The sequence below is a fragment of the Bison bison genome, unplaced genomic scaffold (assembly GCF_000754665.1).
Source record: "Bison bison bison isolate TAMUID 2011002044 unplaced genomic scaffold, Bison_UMD1.0 scf7180017864376, whole genome shotgun sequence".
Classification (NCBI taxonomy): domain Eukaryota; kingdom Metazoa; phylum Chordata; class Mammalia; order Artiodactyla; family Bovidae; genus Bison; species Bison bison.
Genome location: NW_011494948.1, coordinates 2,136,191 through 2,153,301, shown reverse-complemented (window position 1 = coordinate 2,153,301; position 17,111 = coordinate 2,136,191). Strand labels below are relative to the sequence as shown.

At 39.5% G+C, this 17,111-nt stretch overlaps 1 protein-coding gene across 9 annotated transcripts in view; it reads left to right on the top strand.

Moving 5' to 3' along the window:
- PTPRD (protein tyrosine phosphatase, receptor type, D) overlaps positions 1–17,111 on the top strand; it is a 572,360-nt gene that overhangs the window by 386,648 nt on the left and 168,601 nt on the right. For 5 of the 9 annotated variants that reach the window (XM_010856985.1, XM_010856986.1, XM_010856988.1 and 2 more), the window contains 4 exons: positions 1,078–1,195; positions 6,251–6,838; positions 7,272–7,372; positions 8,212–8,471. In XM_010856985.1, coding sequence (XP_010855287.1) covers positions 1,078–1,195; positions 6,251–6,838; positions 7,272–7,372; positions 8,212–8,471 — 1,067 coding nt within the window. The remainder of the gene's footprint in view (positions 1–1,077; positions 1,196–6,250; positions 6,839–7,271; positions 7,373–8,211; positions 8,472–17,111) is intronic. The other 4 variants (XM_010856991.1, XM_010856992.1, XM_010856989.1 and 1 more) reach the window with 1 other exon arrangement.

The following is a 17,111-nucleotide window of genomic DNA, read 5'->3' as shown; positions in this document are numbered from 1 at the left end:
CACATGCATTGTCTTTAGATGCAAAATATAACAGTCAATATTTTCTTAAATTTATCCGTATTGAATTTGAAAACATAGCTGTGCCAGAAATCTGAAAAGTTACTTTTTAAATTGTTGTGCGTGTGTGTAGCTCCAAAGAAAATACCAAAACATTAATAGCCAGCACTCTATTTAAAGAATCATGTAACTTCCAATTTGGAAGAATAATTCTTAGACTATCTTCTCTTATAACCATCACAGCTTTGGGTCCTTACTAAGAGAAAGCAAATAGTTTTGATGAATAGTTTGTGGTATTTACCATTTTCAGAATTTATTGAGCATATATCCATGATGTGATAGAACAAGATCCTGATATGTAGTTTTATGACAAGGCCTCAAAATCTATAGATTGTTCTCCTTAGTTTATAATAATTTTAGTTCTTAACCTATACAACTAACCAGTAATATATTATTTGAGTCCTGAGAAACTTCTGTGGCTGTCTAGGTCCAACAGACCAGCCACTGGGCAAGATATCAGTATTTATGCAATTAAACATACTCTTTGGCATCAGCGCCACTAACAGTCTGAGGACCAGACTACGATGGAAGCACAAGGATTGTGGCTGGAGTATCATAACAGCTAGAGTGTGAACTGCTCACTACAAGCCAGACATTGTTTTAAGTGTTTACCTGGTATAACTCATTTAATCCTTTAGTAGCCTAGAGGGTCCTAGCATCCCAACCTTCACATGGAGAACTGAGGCACAGGTGGCGTAAACTCACTTGCCCTGGGTCACCAAACTGGTAAATAAGGAAAGGCAAGTTTAAATCCAAGCATTCAGCCGGTCTGACTCCAGTTTTTGTGGTTTCGATTATTACCCCTTAGAGTTGCCTCTGCGGATGGCTGAAGACCCCATTTCAGTGTCAGCATGAAGACAGATCTTGCACAGCATGAGCTCCAGGCATGATGCGTCCAGTGCTTGGCATGGCTGCGGGGAATGTTCATGCATGCACAGCATGAAGGCGGATGCCTTGGTTTCCCCCCAGGGCAACTGTAGCATAGTTTTGAATCATTGTTATTTGGTTGTATCATTTCAGGACATGATTATTTCTGGGCTACAGCCTGAAACTTCCTACTCCCTCACTGTCACAGCTTACACCACTAAAGGAGACGGAGCTCGCAGCAAACCCAAGCTGGTGTCCACCACAGGGGCAGGTAACCATGTCTATGCATATATGTGTCTTCAGTATGTTTCACGCAACAACAATAATTTTCCAAATGGTATGGGTGACTTCTATCAGAGGGGAGAATGGACTGTAGTCAACTTTTGTGGTTTTTGATATATCTTAAGTAAGGTAAAATAATGGAAGAACCTGCTTTGCCCAAATTATTTAATCACTCATTCACCAAATATTATTTGAGTACCTACTGTGCATCAAGAACTATTTCCGGTACTCTGAAGAACAATGAACAAAACAGAAAGAATCTGGCCTCCTGAAATTTATTTTCTGACTGAGATTGGATAATTAACAAGTGAACAAATGAGTTTTATAATAATAAAATGCCGGGAAGTGATAAATTATGCAAAGAAAGATATGCCTGCATACTTTAGGCAGTTCCTAGAGGCAGTTTTAGAAACAGTGATGTCTTTTAGAAGCAGGATATTTGAGCTGAGACTTGAATGGTGTGAGGGAGCAGATCCCATGAGGGTCTGGAAGGCAGATCATCTAGGGAGGAAAATCGTGTGATAGCCTCAGCACGCCAACCCCTCCCCCCCCAAAAAAAAGAAAAACAAACCTTGTTAGAAGAGCTGCCACCTTGAGCTGGGTTGATGACTTAATATTTTATTTTTTGTCATTTTCTCCTCCTGACCCCTTGTTCTGGGGTATCAAAAGACAACAAATTGCACAAAAGATGGGAAACAAAAAAAGAGAACGAAGAAAGCAGAAAGTCTAATAGAGATTGCTCCTTTCTGAAGAATAGAGCTTCTTAGCACTATTGAGACTTATACATTGGTCTGCCACGTTAGGAAAAGTCAGCATGAAGGAAGACCTGATGTTGTAAAACCAATAAATTAAGAGATAATTACAGAAGGATTCTCCTTCAATCCCTTTATATAGAAATCTCCCATGGAACATTTAAACTATGATTTGATTTACTCCTCCCGAATCACTTATGGCACAACTTTTTAGGAACACACCTCTATGTAAAGGCATAAAGCAAAGAACAGCTGTGATGTTGAGTGCCCTCCTGGGTGCTGTGCTCACTTCCAAATTTGTCTAAATGTCATAAGATTTGCCTCACTCATATCCCGCCACCTGGAACTGCCTCGAGCAGCAGGATTACAGATGGCAAAGCTCCTTCAAGGCAAAATCTTCTGGGCCTTATTTTTTTTAATACCATTGTATCAGGTTAATTCAGCACCCTGCATAGGAGATACAGTACATGTTAAGTGGGACATGCTGACTGTCTAGCTACGGAACCAGCTTCTCCTGGAATGTAGCCAACTAAGAGTGAACCCCTAAAACTGAACCCCAAAATGAAAAAAATACACTTCCTTCGCCCATATTTATAATTGTGTCTTAAGAAAACTGAAGCATCTTACATGAAGCATCAACCTCCTATTGCCCATAATATGGGGAGGGATGTCTTATAATGAGGATGAAAAAGTAGAGGATTTGTCTCCAAGGGATGTGAATCCTAGAACAAGAATGCTACTGCCTACTTTAATGTCACTGAGATTAGCATGTCACTTTTTAGTACAGAACATTATTTAGCATTGTGGATCTTACACACAGAATTATTTCGCAGTTTACATTCGTGATTTCAGATCTTTCTTAATCAATGGAAACTTCATTAATGAGGAAATGCTTATAATTTAGATGTCTGCATGTTTATTTTCTTGGGATCTCCTCACTGTTCTTGAATTGGAAATGGGAGAATCCATCTGAAGAATCCATTTATAGTCTTCTGGATTTTAAATCCAGAAGGAGATTGATAATCCTTCAAACAGAAAAGCTCCAATGTTTTGTTTTGTTTTGTTTTTCTTTTTGCTGCCAACCTGTAGTAAGAAAGCATTCCCTAGTCATTAGTGAACGATGAATTTGCTTTGTTTTGTATACTATTTAAAAAAAAACCTTGTATTTATATGACTATGAAGAATTACTGAGTTTATCTCACAGATGTGAACTCCTAATAACCATAGTTATAAAGGTATTTCATTATAGCTTCCACTGAAAATTCACAAATTCCCATTAAATTTTACTTTAATCATAAAATTCCTGGTTTTAGGATAGGTTTATGTATAATACATTGTTCCTAGAATCTGCGAACAATCATATCTTTGAAATAAAGAGTACAGGCCATAACTTAAGCAATCCACATAGGATTCATGTAACCTGAGGGCTGCTTTTTAATAAAATGTTGGATTTTATGTTTCAGTGATTATGACATTTTTGTAGTTTCTTTGTTAATACTCCTGTGCTCTGTATCATAATAATGAGTCTACTGCCTGAAATCTTGCAGTTTTAGGCAAATTCTTTTGTTTGAATTTTTTTCTTTATTTTTAAATGGATTTCACTACTGTACTGCCAGCTGTGTTTAAGGATGAGAGAAAAGTGACTATGATATGGAGAATTTGAAAGTAATTCTAGGCTTAGGTCAGTCAATTATGATTGTTACTACTTAGGCGCTAAGTTAAACTGAAGCTTAGTTTAGAGCCTTTGGGACTGAGTGCCTTGGTGGATCTCCAGTGATTGCTGTTTCTAAGTAGTAGAGGGCAGCAGCACATGTGTACCATTTCTGAAGTCCTGACAGATTTTTAAGAGGGAAGAATATAGTAAGCAAATAACTCAAAAGTCAAAAGGGAGAATGGATTATACATCGTGACTTAAAAATTAGCTTATTTACTCTACAGAAGGACCCTCTCCGCTTATTCTAATATGCTCACTGCTAAAAATGCCCTCCAATCTGCCCAGAGTAAGTATTTAAGACTCCTCCATTTTTCCAGCCCTCCAGCTCCTAAGTTGGAGCAAGCAGATCCATTGAGCCTGCCACTGGGTGCTCAGTCGTGTACGACTTTTTGTGACCCCATGGACTATAACCCGCCATGCCTCTCTTGTCCATGGAATTTTTCAGACCAGAATACTGAAGCAAGTTGTCATTTTCCTCTTCCAGGGGATTTTCCAAACCCAGGAATCAAACCTGTGTCTCTTGCATCTCCAGCATCTGTAGGCAGATTCTTTACCACTACTGCTACTGCTACTGCCTGCCACTGGATGGCCTTTAAAAGTGGTCCAGACAGTAACCCTAAGGCATCAGAAACCTTGAACCCAAACTCCACACACGTGGCACCATCTACTGGTTGTCTTCATTTCTCTACTTTGAGTATGCACTGCTCAGAGGACAAGGTCCCTGCGTTCCCCATCTTTCATTTTCCCACCCATAGGCCTGTGTGCCAGTATATAAGTCTTTCCACAAAGGGAGTAGTTGCTAAATATTTTCTACATAGAACTTCTGAAAGCAAGAAATGGAGTGGGTTCCGTTGCCAATATGTACAGTTTTGGAGAATTCTTTTTAATCACACATGCAATGTTGTAGAATTCTCCTCATTCCTTTTTCTTTTTTTGGCCCGTTACTCCCTGGATGAAATACCATAACTTCCCACAATCATTACGCTAGCTGATTTATGCTGTGTTTACTGTTTACACATTTGGGGAGATTTCAGGTATTCTCTTCTTGTGTCTAGCCTCTACGGAGCTGTCCATCACCAGCTCCCAGAGCTTACTCAGACTCATGTCCATCGAGTCAGTGATGCCATCCAACCATCTCATCCTCTTCATCCCCTTCTCCTCCTGCCTTCAGTCTTTCCCAGCATCAAGGTCTTTTCCAATGAGTCAGTTCTTCACATCAGGTGGCCAAAGTACTAGAGTTTCAGCTTCAGCATCAGTCCTTCCAATGAATATTCAGGACTCATTTCCTATAGGATGGACTGGTTGGATCTCCCTTCAGTCCAAGGGACTCTCAAGAGTCTTCTCCAACACCACAGTTCAAAAGCATCAATTGTTTGGCGCTCAGCTTTCTTCACAGTCCAACTCTCACATCCATACATGACCACTGGAAAAACCATAGCTTTGGCTAGATGGACCTTTGTTGGCAAAGTAATGTCTCTGGTTTTTAATATGCTGTCTAGGTTGGTCATAGCCTTTCTTCCAAGGAACAATATCTAACTTACTTTTTAAGTTACCTACTTAACTTAGTTAACTTAACTAACTTATTTAACTTAGTTAAAGTAACAAGTTAGATAAGCAATATCTAACCTACTTAACATGAAAGGAAATTATGTACTTAGGAGAAATGAGCCCCTTGCCACAAAAAGTTAATATTCTTATTATTAATAATTATGATTATTATTAATGAAATACAAAATACTATTCTAAGGCTTTTACATGCATTTTCTCATTTAATATTCACAGCAAAATAGGGTGGGTCTTAATATAATTCCCATTCTAGTACATGCAAAACTTGGTGAGGATGACTGGCATGGATAGTATATATAAAAATTACAAATTAGATCCACAGAAAATCTAAGCAACATTTTGTATTACCTTTTTTCTTCCTAACTTATAATCAGTATAATAGTTAACTGTTCGGCTGTGGATTCAGATACACCTGTGTTTGTCTCATAAATTTCTCACTTATTACATATCTGACTATGCACAGTTTTCTGTTTTATTTTCTTATGATGCAAAGTGAAGATAACAACTAATCACATAGTCAGGAGTGAAGAGTGTACTCAAGTGAGATACTACAGGTAGTGCTGTTAGTACAGTACCTGATACACTGCATACACTCAATGATTAAATATATTTTGATTATTATTATCTGTATGTTACTGGCTAATCCTTACTTAGCTTCATTTCTGTGTGGCATGAACCTCTATGTATAAAGAGTTGAAATGTGACAATATGCCTTTAAAAATCTCCTTAAATTTTCATTTCAGTAATAATTCCTATTTTCTCTCCATCATCACATTCTAATATTCATCCTACCTTCAAGAGTATGAGAAGGACCATGTTTCCACAAAGGCATATAGACCAAGCCTTGGACTTTTTATAAGTCAAGAAATGGGAATGCCTGTGGAATTACTTGAAATAAGTAATTTTTATTAGTAAGAACGGGAATGCCACTCCAAGGGGATTCCCATTCAACAGTGATTGAAATATGAACATCTGTGTAGGTTGATCTTACCCCTCCATCCTGTTTCTCCAGTTCCAGGGAGACCCCGGCTTGTGATTAACCACACTCAGATGAATACAGCCCTCATTCAGTGGCACCCTCCTGTGGACACATTTGGACCCCTCCAGGGCTACCGTCTAAAATTTGGCCGAAAGGATGTGGAACCGCTTACTACTCTTGAGTTCTCCGAAAAGGAAGATCACTTCACGGCGACAGACATCCACAAAGGAGCGTCGTATATCTTCAGGCTCTCGGCCAGAAACAAAGTGGGCTTTGGGGAGGAGATGGTGAAGGAGATTTCTGTTCCAGAAGAAGTTCCAACTGGATTCCCTCAAAACCTCCAGTCGGAAGGCACCACATCAACCTCCACCCAGTTATCTTGGCAGCCACCTGTCCTGGCCGAGAGAAATGGCATTATCACCAAGTACACCCTTCTGTATAGGGATATCAACATCCCTCTTCTTCCAGTGGAGCAGCTTATTGTTCCAGCTGACACCACTCTGACACTCAGTGGCTTAAAACCAGATACCACATATGATGTAAAAGTACGTGCTCACACGAGCAAAGGGCCCGGGCCATATAGTCCCAGTGTCCAGTTCAGGACACTGCCTGTGAATCAAGGTAGGATTTGTCTGCTTACGGCCTTTCTCCTTTAAAGGAATGTCGGTCTTTGGAAATCAGTATTTTGAAGCTGTAGATAACTGATCGGCTCATTCATATTCATAGGTTCAGCAAAAGCAAAAAGGTAAGGTATGTAAAGCTTAACATGTTCTGGATGACTTAGATTTCAGTTAGAGAATGCCAAGCAAGTCTGGCTGACAGCACCCCAATGTTCCCAGGTAAGGAAAACACAGTAGAGTTGACTCAATTGGAGAGAAAGGAGAGATCTTGGTGAGAATGAGGTAGTAAAATGAATGCTTTTAACAGGTAGGCAAATCACACTTCTCTCTCTGATCAAAGTAGATGGTATCTAGCTTAAGCCTTCTTGTCCATGGAAGAGGACTGGTCGAACGTTTTTAGGAGTAGTTTAAATACACTGTTTTTCCTTTTCCAGCAGTGTTTGCAAAAAATTTTCATGTCAAAGCAGTAATGAAGACTTCGGTGCTGCTGTCTTGGGAGATTCCAGAGAATTATAATTCTGCCATGCCTTTCAAAGTAAGTTGTTTCCTAATGTGTAAGGTATCATGGTTAAACGTGGAGTGGAGGGGGCAGGTCAGCCGGGGAAATCACTTAAAAACCACACAGACTGCTTTGATTCAGCCACACGTACGTCCTGTTCTCATTTGTGGCTTTCACATCACAGACGAAGTCTGGTTCTTGGCCAGTGTGACCTTTCCCCTCTCAGGAGGAAGCAGCAGCTCAGACCTAGGGCCTGCATTCCTTGTGGGTAACCTAGCACTTCCAAGCTGAACTTTTTACATCTGTACTGGTGCTTTTGATTTTTCATCAGAAAATGAAATTTGCATGGTTTCTATCTATTTATAATGCAGCATCCTGGGGTTTAAGTAATTTGTTTATTGGCCTGAATTCTTTGCATATTTTAAACTTCAGTTTGCCATAGAGAGATACTGAAAAGTGTTAGCAAAACATACAAGTCTGTGAAATAAAGAATAGAGAAGCATCTATAAAAGTAAAAAAAAAGTATTTGGGAACAAGAATGGAGGTGTTTGGAAAAAAGTCGTGTGTAAGATGCATTGAAAACTTAGAGCATTGCTGCATATTTTCCCTGAAGATCACAGACAACTGACAGGCCACATATTGATAGGTTATTGCACATTTGTGTTTTTTGATAGACTTATAAACCTTATATTAATAAGAAAAAAAAAGGAAAATTGATGCCATCTCTAGAATTTGGGGAGCACTTATAGGCTTACAAATTGCCCCAAATTAGAAATGACCCATATGTATTTTCCGTAAGCAGGTGCACATTAGTTTAGAAAATATTCCCTGCCTAACCGATAACCAAATCTTTTTGATTGGTTGTCTGTCTCCAGATTCTTTATGATGATGGGAAAATGGTAGAAGAAGTGGATGGCCGCGCTACCCAGAAGCTGATTGTCAACCTGAAGCCTGAGAAGTCCTATTCCTTTGTGCTGACGAATCGTGGCAACAGCGCCGGGGGGCTGCAGCACAGGGTGACCGCGAAGACCGCGCCCGACGTTCTGCGCACCAAGCCTGCCTTCATCGGGAAGACTAACTTGGATGGCATGATTACCGTGCAACTGCCCGAAGTACCTGCAAATGAGAACATAAAGTAAGTTGACTGAAGGTTAGGGCTGGACCACAGAAATGCATGTAAACAAGAAAAAGAGGTTACATCTTGATGTTATGTGGTTATAAAAAAATGCGTAGAATATATTGCTGTATATAGAGTGCAAGAGGCTTTTGCATAGGCTCACAGTTTTATTATTCATGTTCTATTGCATTTTCTAGAGTTCATTTTGACACAGATTCTCATTAATGTTGCATTAATGAGAGTGTTTTATGAAGTGGAAATTAAATCCAGTCAATTAAGTAGTTTGTTGGTTTTATATAGCTAGTTGATGGTAGCCAGTAGAAGAAAATAAGTGTTTTCACCAAAGTGTATTAAGTATGAGTATTGTGGTACACCCTGGGTGGGGGGGAAGAGGCTATTGTCCCTGTCTTTAGTTTACCATAGGGTGAGGGGTACAGAGAAACAGAAAGATGTAATACATGCTAGTGATAGAGTCTGGGTCAAGAAAGTTTCTGAATTTAATCTTGATGGACAAAGAAGAGGTATACAAAAAGTCAGATGGAAGAAATTGTACACAAAGGCTCATGAGTACAGGAAGCAAGCGATTCTGTAAGCAGGAGCTGAGAGAGCCAGGGCAAGAGTGGTGAGAGGTAGGTGTGCAAGAACCAAGCCGTGCTCAGAAGTGGAGACGGTATCCTGTAGACCAGAGGTCCCCAACCTCCAGAATCTAATGCTTGATGATTTGAGATGGAGCTGATGTAATAATGATAGAAATAAAGTGCATGATACGTGTAATGTGCCTGAATCATCCTGAAAGTATCCCCCAACCCCTGGTTCGTGGAAAAAGTGTCTTCCATAAAACCATTCTCTGGTGCCAAGAAGGTTAGAGACTGCTGCTGTAGACAGTGAAAATCCATTAAAGGATTTTATACAGCAGAGTGACATGAGATCGTCTGTGTATAATAAAACCCAAGTTTCCTTTATTACCATTTTAGGAAATATTTATTGTGTGTCTGCTGCATGTTAGAAACTATGCTCCCAGCTTGGGATAAGACTAAACCCTTTGTCATTCCTTCTATTCCACATGATCAAGTTTGGAAGGAACTTGCTGTGAAAGGTTTGAAGGTCAAGCAGAGGCATTTACACATAGTTTATGGATGGCTGGAGCCTTTACATTTTGATGCAATCCGGTGACATAATTTAGGACAGTTCTTAGGGAAGACGGCTCCTGAAGGCATGTCAGAGGATTGGAGCACCACAGAGAAAAGTTTGGGGCAGTCACTGTGCAGTTAGTTGCTGCTGCTGCTGTTGTTGCTGTTCAGTCGCTGAGTCATGTCCGACTCGTTGTGATTCTGTGGACTGCAGCGCACCAGGCTTCCCTGTCCTTAACCATCTCTCAGAGCTTGCTCAGACTCAGGTCCTTTGAGTCAGTGATGCCATCTAACCATCTCATCATGTGTCGCCCCCTCTGTCGTGCAGTTAGTTAATTCTAGACAAATAAGATTCTGAAATGAGATGGGGATGCTAGAAATGGGACATAGAGGCAGACAGAGAAGTGGGAAATGGCAACGGCCTTCATGGAGCAAGCAAGGGAGAGGAAAATGTCATAGATGGCTCTGAGGTTTGAGCTTGGATAATGAAATAAATGGTGCTGCCATTCATCCTGAAGGATGAGAGATCAGGAGAAAATTAATGAGTTTAAGTCTGTGTACATTTTACATGAGGTAAAAGTGAAATCAGCCTCCATTTTTATTAGTCTCCATTTTGTCCATTATTCTTTTTCTGTCATTCATAAAAATAGAAACAAGAATGGACTATTACTGTGATTTTTCTTCCAGCAAAATTTAATATGAAAATGAGATTATTTATTTGTTTAAATAGCCTGTGAATATTACTTGGTCTCTCACCCTAGTGCCAGACCATGTTTCATGGATTCAGTGGAGATGATGCAGACTTTCTCATAATTGGGGAATTTGGACAAGTAGAGAGTCAAGTGGAGTGGAGTCCTCAGTTCAGTTCAGTCGCTCAGTCATGTCCGACTCTTTGTGACCCCATGAATCGCAGCACGCCAGGCCTCCCTGTCCATCACAGACTCCCGGAGTTCACTGAGACTCATGTCCATCGAGTCAGTGATGCCATCCAGCCATCTCATCCTCTGTCGTCCCCTTCTCCTCCTGCCCTATGATACCAAAAATTAGATAGATAAGGGAGGCCACTGGAGGAGCTCCCAAACCCAGTTTAGTAGTTCAGGGAAGAAGTCCCAAAGAAAGCAACGTCTAAGCTGAGGTTTAAAAAAATGACAAGCAGCTGGTCTGGGGGTTTAGAGGGGGGAAGACACTGTTTCAAGAAAAGGACAGCACATGTAATATTTCACAAACAACAGGAAGACTAGCACCTGTTACTTAGCCACATCTTACCCATCCACTGAGACTTTTCAGCTGACATCCAACAAACATATGTTCTAGACATACTGCATTGCCAGCACTAGGTCTGAGAGTAGGAAGATGATTGAGATAAAACCCTACCTCACGGTGGGAGAACAGATACAGGGAATATATGATTAGAATATAGTAGAGCAACTACTGCCAGGCACTGTGGGAACGTAAATACAGAATTCTAACCCAACTTGGATGTCAAGAGAGAGATCCAGAAGCAGCTGATATCTAATGAGTCTTGAACAATGAGAAAGATTTAGAGAAGGTAAAATAGTTGCAAACAGTAAAGAACTATAAACAATGGGCTATGAGTTCAATCTATTAAAAATATGTACTGTCTAGTCAGGGAAAGAGTAGATGAAAGGTAAAAACAGTATCATATAATCTATGGTCTTAACTATTAAATGGCAAATTTTTCTTTATATAGTAAAAAAAAATCTCAATGCCTATTTACCAGATTAGCTTAGTAGAATGTCTTAGACATCACTGGAATGACATTTTAGTCCATGGTAGCAGATTTCTCTTTCATTTTCCAATTTATGAGTAAATTTATACTACAAAATTGAGTTTCTCTCTTAGTATTTTTCTTTAGATAGTTCAATTTTTCTTTTTGTTTTATTTATGTACTTACTCTTTGTAACATTTGAAATGGGAGTCAGGAAAAGGGATTAAAATGTTTGATAACAAAGACGAGAGACTATTACAGATCAGAAAAAGAAAGCAGACCATTATGGAAAAAAAATATGCTCTAGAAATTGCCATAAATATATTCTAAACACTGGGGAAAAAACAAGAGCAAAAGACAAAACTGGGGAAAGGTGTAAGAACCATAGGAAATGGAGAGCAAATATGTTAGCAAAAAACTCCAGATAATTCCTATTCATTATGTTTCCTAAAGGAGAAATATGTTTCATAAAGCTACCCACCCAGTCTCCTAGGTGGGTCATGTGGCGTCATCAGATATGACAAAAAGCTGTGTGCCAGGCTGTGCCACTTGCACTCATTGGAAGTTCAGAAATTAGAAGGGAGGTTTCTGTTAAATATTCTACAGGAAAAATGAGAGAGGAGAAAAGAATTGATTCCAGAGCTCTGGAGCGGGTTGCTAATTTGGATTTATGTAAAAGCTAACTACAAAAATGAGTCCAATTTGTTTTTATATAAAAATACAATTTTGATTATTGAAAGGCTGTTTTGTTTTATCAACAGAAACTGTGCTTTCCTTGTTTCTGGCCAAGAAAACTGAGAGATCTTAATCCCCGACCCGAACTCCTCGCCATCTAAACATAAATCTGTCTCTTGTAAACATAATGCAGGTAGAGCTCCTTGCTTCTGGGATTTCACTCTTGGTTCTTGTGTGGAGGAGCTCAGCAATCCTTTAGGGAAAGGCCAGATTTCTTGTGGAACAGCCATGGGGGTACTGCAGGTTCTAGTTTTAGGAATTTTGTGGGACTTCAACCTTCTACTTGAATACACTAAGGGGACAGAATGCTGGTCAGAAACTTGAGCAATGCCACCATCCTACAGTAGCAAGTTGTGATAACAAAGGAGACTTATGTGACTGTGTGGAGCAGGACTTTACTCTGGTTGGTTAAAAAAGAAAGAAAGAAAGAAAGAAGCACCACACAGATTGTACTCAGAGAAAAAGCTGCCAGAAGGTACCTGATGTAAATTAACTCCATAGCAACAATTTCATGTTTCTGAAAAATAAACATGAAGAAAAAGAGCATTCTATAAAATTTCAAATTTCTTTGATCTTACTGATTTGGCTTTCAGATTATCTTTCTTTACAAAAATAAAAAAGTAGACATTCTTAGAAGCAAAATTGATTCATCACACATGGCACCACTAAAAGCAGCTCTGTGTTTTAATTTATAAGCTATTTAGTATTTAATTGATTAATCATATTTTTGTTATTGACATGGCAAAGGCTTAAATGCGTATAGCCCTTTACAGTTTGCTGAACGTATTACATCATTTGACTTACGTTTCCCACCTATAAGGTAGGTGTTCTCCCCTTTTACAGGTGAGTAAGGTGAGGCTCAGAGACGCTAAGTGGCCCAAGCAAGATCAGAGTCGCTACTGCTAATAGTTAATAAGGACAGAGAACTTCCTAGGTGTTCTTCAAAGGACACTGCACACAGTGACTGCCATCATCTTCACACCAAGGGCCCTCTTCATTTTACAGCTGAGGAAGCTACAAGGTAGTATACTATTGAGCTGTCTAAAAAGTTTAGGCTTTTCTGTAAGCTGTTATGAAAAAACTCGAACAAATTTTTTGGCCAACCCAATGATTTGCCCTGGCAATACAATAGCAGAGAGGAAAGATTTGAGCTTAGGCAGTCTGGCTCCAGAGTCTACATGCTGAACCACAACTATGCCTCTGACCATAAAATGTATTGACCAAACAAGGACATTTTTTTCCTAGGACCATCATAAATGCGTAAGAACTCCATGACAATTAGGCATCCATAGGACGGCCCCAGACACACCTCAGAATCAAGAGGAATCAGTTACAAATGCTCAGCCACAGATTTTAGAAAAATATGTTAAATGTGGAACACTGAAATTGGTAGGTTGTCATGCAAATTTAGAGGTGAGAAATAAAGAGGCTACCCACAGGCAGTACTATCACCTGCCATTTTATAATTGATGAAAATGGAACCTAAGGCAATTAATAACGTCTGACAACACATAGCTTAAAAAATTAGAAACCTTAATTTAAACACAGAAACTGGAAAGATCATTCAGACAGCTTTGGTTTTTCTGTGGTTAATTAATTTGAGTTAAACAGTATATATACCCAAATGACCACAGCAAAAAAAAAAAAAAAAAGAAATTATAAATCAAAAAATTATGCAAGGCATGACATTCATTAAACTCTGAGACAAATTTTGACCTCCCAGTTAAATAATGAGTTCAAGAATGCAATATGGACTGTTAATACAAAAAGCCTTCCTCAATTTGAAGTGGGACTTCCACAAAGACCAGAGCTCACCTTCCCATATAATTATATGGAGCTGGGCCCCCTGATGATAACATATTAAATAAAATTAGTAAAACTTTACTTAGTATAATTAAAATTCTGAAGGTTAGATTTAACTTGCCTAATTAAATCTAATATACTGGGAAAACGCAGCTTGCTTTGTAAGTAGTCCAGGGCTTTCTCAAGTATATTGACTCTCAAGTTATTTATTTTTCTATTAGTTTCTTAGTTAAGGTCTATGTTGGAAAGAGTATTTGAAGGCTGAACTCCAAGCTGGAGTTAGACATGCAAAGTGCTTTCATTGTTGTTCATGTGTTAGCGACTCAGTTGTGTCTGACTCTTTGAGACCGAATGGACTGCAGCCCACCATTCTCCTCTGTCCGTGGAATTCTCCAGGCAAGAGTGCTGGAGTGGATTGCCATTTCCTTCTCCAATATAAAGCTGATCTATGTCTAAAAGCAATTTTTTTTTTTTTGTAATTTAGAGCAGGTTCTTTGAGTTCATGTGATTTGGTTGTTACGAACTTGTAGGGACATGTTAGTTCCTCATTTTACTCTTCTTATCAGTTATCTTACTTCCCTTAATATCCTGTGAGATTATAACTAGGGTCACGACTTTGCTGTATCGAAAAGAACCTTTGCAGTAAGGAGTTATATATTTTACAAATTATGTTCAGGTATGTTGTTGCTGGTTTGGATTGAAAGAAGACGCTTGATGAGGTTTCAAGTTGGAAAGTTCTAGTGCAATAGACGAGTTATAAAATGGTTTTGACTGCCCTGATCTAAAGTGAAGTCGCTCAGTCATGTCCAACTCTGCAACCCGTGGAGTGAAGCCCACCAAGCTCCTCTGTCCATGGGATTCTCCAGGCAAGAATACTGGAGTGGGTTGCCATTTCCTTCTCCAGGGGATCTTCCCCACCCAGAGATCAAACCCAGGTCTCGCACATTGCAGGCAGATCTAGGAGAGGCATAAATCCCCAAGAATTACCTGCTTCACCCACTTCTAGTTTTCAGTGAAGAATTCAGTGATAAAATGGCAAAGTCAACAAATTTGGGGAATATATGTACATCTGTTTCAGGAATGCATTTTGAAAAATGCAAACATGTCTTAAACATAGAAGAAAATAATCAACAAAAAAATGGTTCTTTAAAGACCATATAGTTGTGATCATTGATCTAATCAGAGGTCAGGAAAGGTTTCATCTGGCAGTAAAATTGAGTTCCTATTTGAGAAAAGAGAAGAGTTTACTTGGAATTTGTTGGGAGTGACAGAAGGTTCTAGACAGATGGTACAGAATGATCAAAGATGGAATGGACCAAAGTAAATTCAAGAAACTAAATGCCCAGCAGGGTATAGCTCACAGGACACAGAGAGATAAATTCCAGGATCCATTGAAAAGTTCTTTAAAATGGAAATGTTACAGTTAATTTTCTATTGTAAAATATGGTAAAATTTCAGAGATTGGACTAAAGGAGGTTAAATTCCATGGAGATAGAAATTTAGGAGTAATCCAAGCATGAGACAATGCAATAAAGCTGAAGCAGTGGCAGTAGGGAGGAGGAGAAGTGAATGCACTATAGAGAGTTTGGAAGCAGTAGAGTTTGATGGTAACTTGGGTATGAGAGAGGGAGAGAGTTAACACAGATCGTCAGTGATAACACCTAGGTTTACAGCATGCACTAAAATCGATCATGGTACAGTATTGAAAGAGGATTTATTTTGGAGCCATATTTTTTGCTGTTGTTTTATTTTAACCACAGTAAATTTTAGGTACTTTTGTGACATAGAAATGGAAATATAAAGTTGGAATGGGAGACACTTGTGGAGTTCAGAGGAGCCCTCTTAGCTGAAGATATGAATCTGTAAATCATCTGCATTGAGGGATTAACTGATTCCCTGACTGGAGTGAGATCACATGGCAAGAAATGAGGAAGGAAAGAGAAATCATTGGCTAGATCCTTGAGGAGCTCCACCCTTATTGAAAAGCTGGGTAGCAGATAATAAATCCTGCTTATGTTAACATGGTGAGAGATCTTAGTAGAAAACTAGGAGAGCTGGATACAGAGGAAGAACTGAAAATGTTTCCTGTAGGGTCTTATGAATACTCAGATCAAATAAGAGAGTCTAAAACTCTCCTTTTGATGCAAGCTTGAGGACCCTGGTGAAGGTGATGAGGGGGCAGATGGGGCAGAAGCTAGAGCACCGTTGACTGGGGAGGGAATGGAAGGTAAAGTCCTAGAGAACAACAAGGACTGTTCTTCTCAGTACTGGGGCCACAAGAGGTAGCAGAGAGTGATGACTGGAGCAGGATGCAGTTTGCTTTGTCCTTCCAGTGATTGAAAGCTAATGGATAGAATCCAGTGAGAGTGGAGATATTCAGACATATGGCAATCTAGAACCAGTCAGTCCTAAAGGAAATCAACCCTGAGTATCATTGGAAGTACTGATGCTGAAGCTGAAGCTCCAGTACTTTGGCCACCTGATGTGAAGAGCCGACTCACTGGAAAAGACCCTGATCCTGGGAAAGATTGAAGGGAGGAGAAGGGAGCAAACTCCAGGAGATAATGAAGGACAGGGATGCCTGGCACGCTGCAGTCCATGGGGTTGCAAAGAATCAGGCACAACTTAGCGACTAATCGACAACAGCAAGGAGTATGATGTATGGTCAGCATCCTAAGAGTGGGATGTGGGACCCAATTCAAGAAAAAGTAACTGGCCTTGAAAAGTGGAGCCAGCCCTTCTACTGTACCAATGAGAAAGACTACAGATTGCATCTAGATATAGGTGGTCTTGTAGTTTGTTAGAGGGGGAGGGAATTCTTGTCTAAATTTTTTTTTTTTCTCTGTATATAAGACATAAAGCCATCTTGTAGCAGAGAGGCATGAGCATCCAGGATTTGAGGCCAGGAAAGAAAGTTTGAAAAACTTTCTGTGAATATTGAAACTAGGTAACTGGTCATCATATTGACAGGCAGCGTTGAACTTCTATTTGTGTTTGCTGAATATGAACTTACAGCATCGTTCTACCCTGTTCATGATTTTTCAAACTGTATTCCGCTCCTTGTGTTCAGGCACAGAGAAAGGCAATGATACATTTCAGTTAAGGTGGAGTGGAGGATGTGGGTTTTGGAACAAAAGAGTTCAAGGAATTTTGAATCTTGGGTGGTTCATGGGCCAGCCCTCTGAAGGATTAAATCACCCAAAATAATGGCAGAGTTTGGGGAAAAGAAAAAAAAAGACCATCAACCCAGGGTGGGTGGGT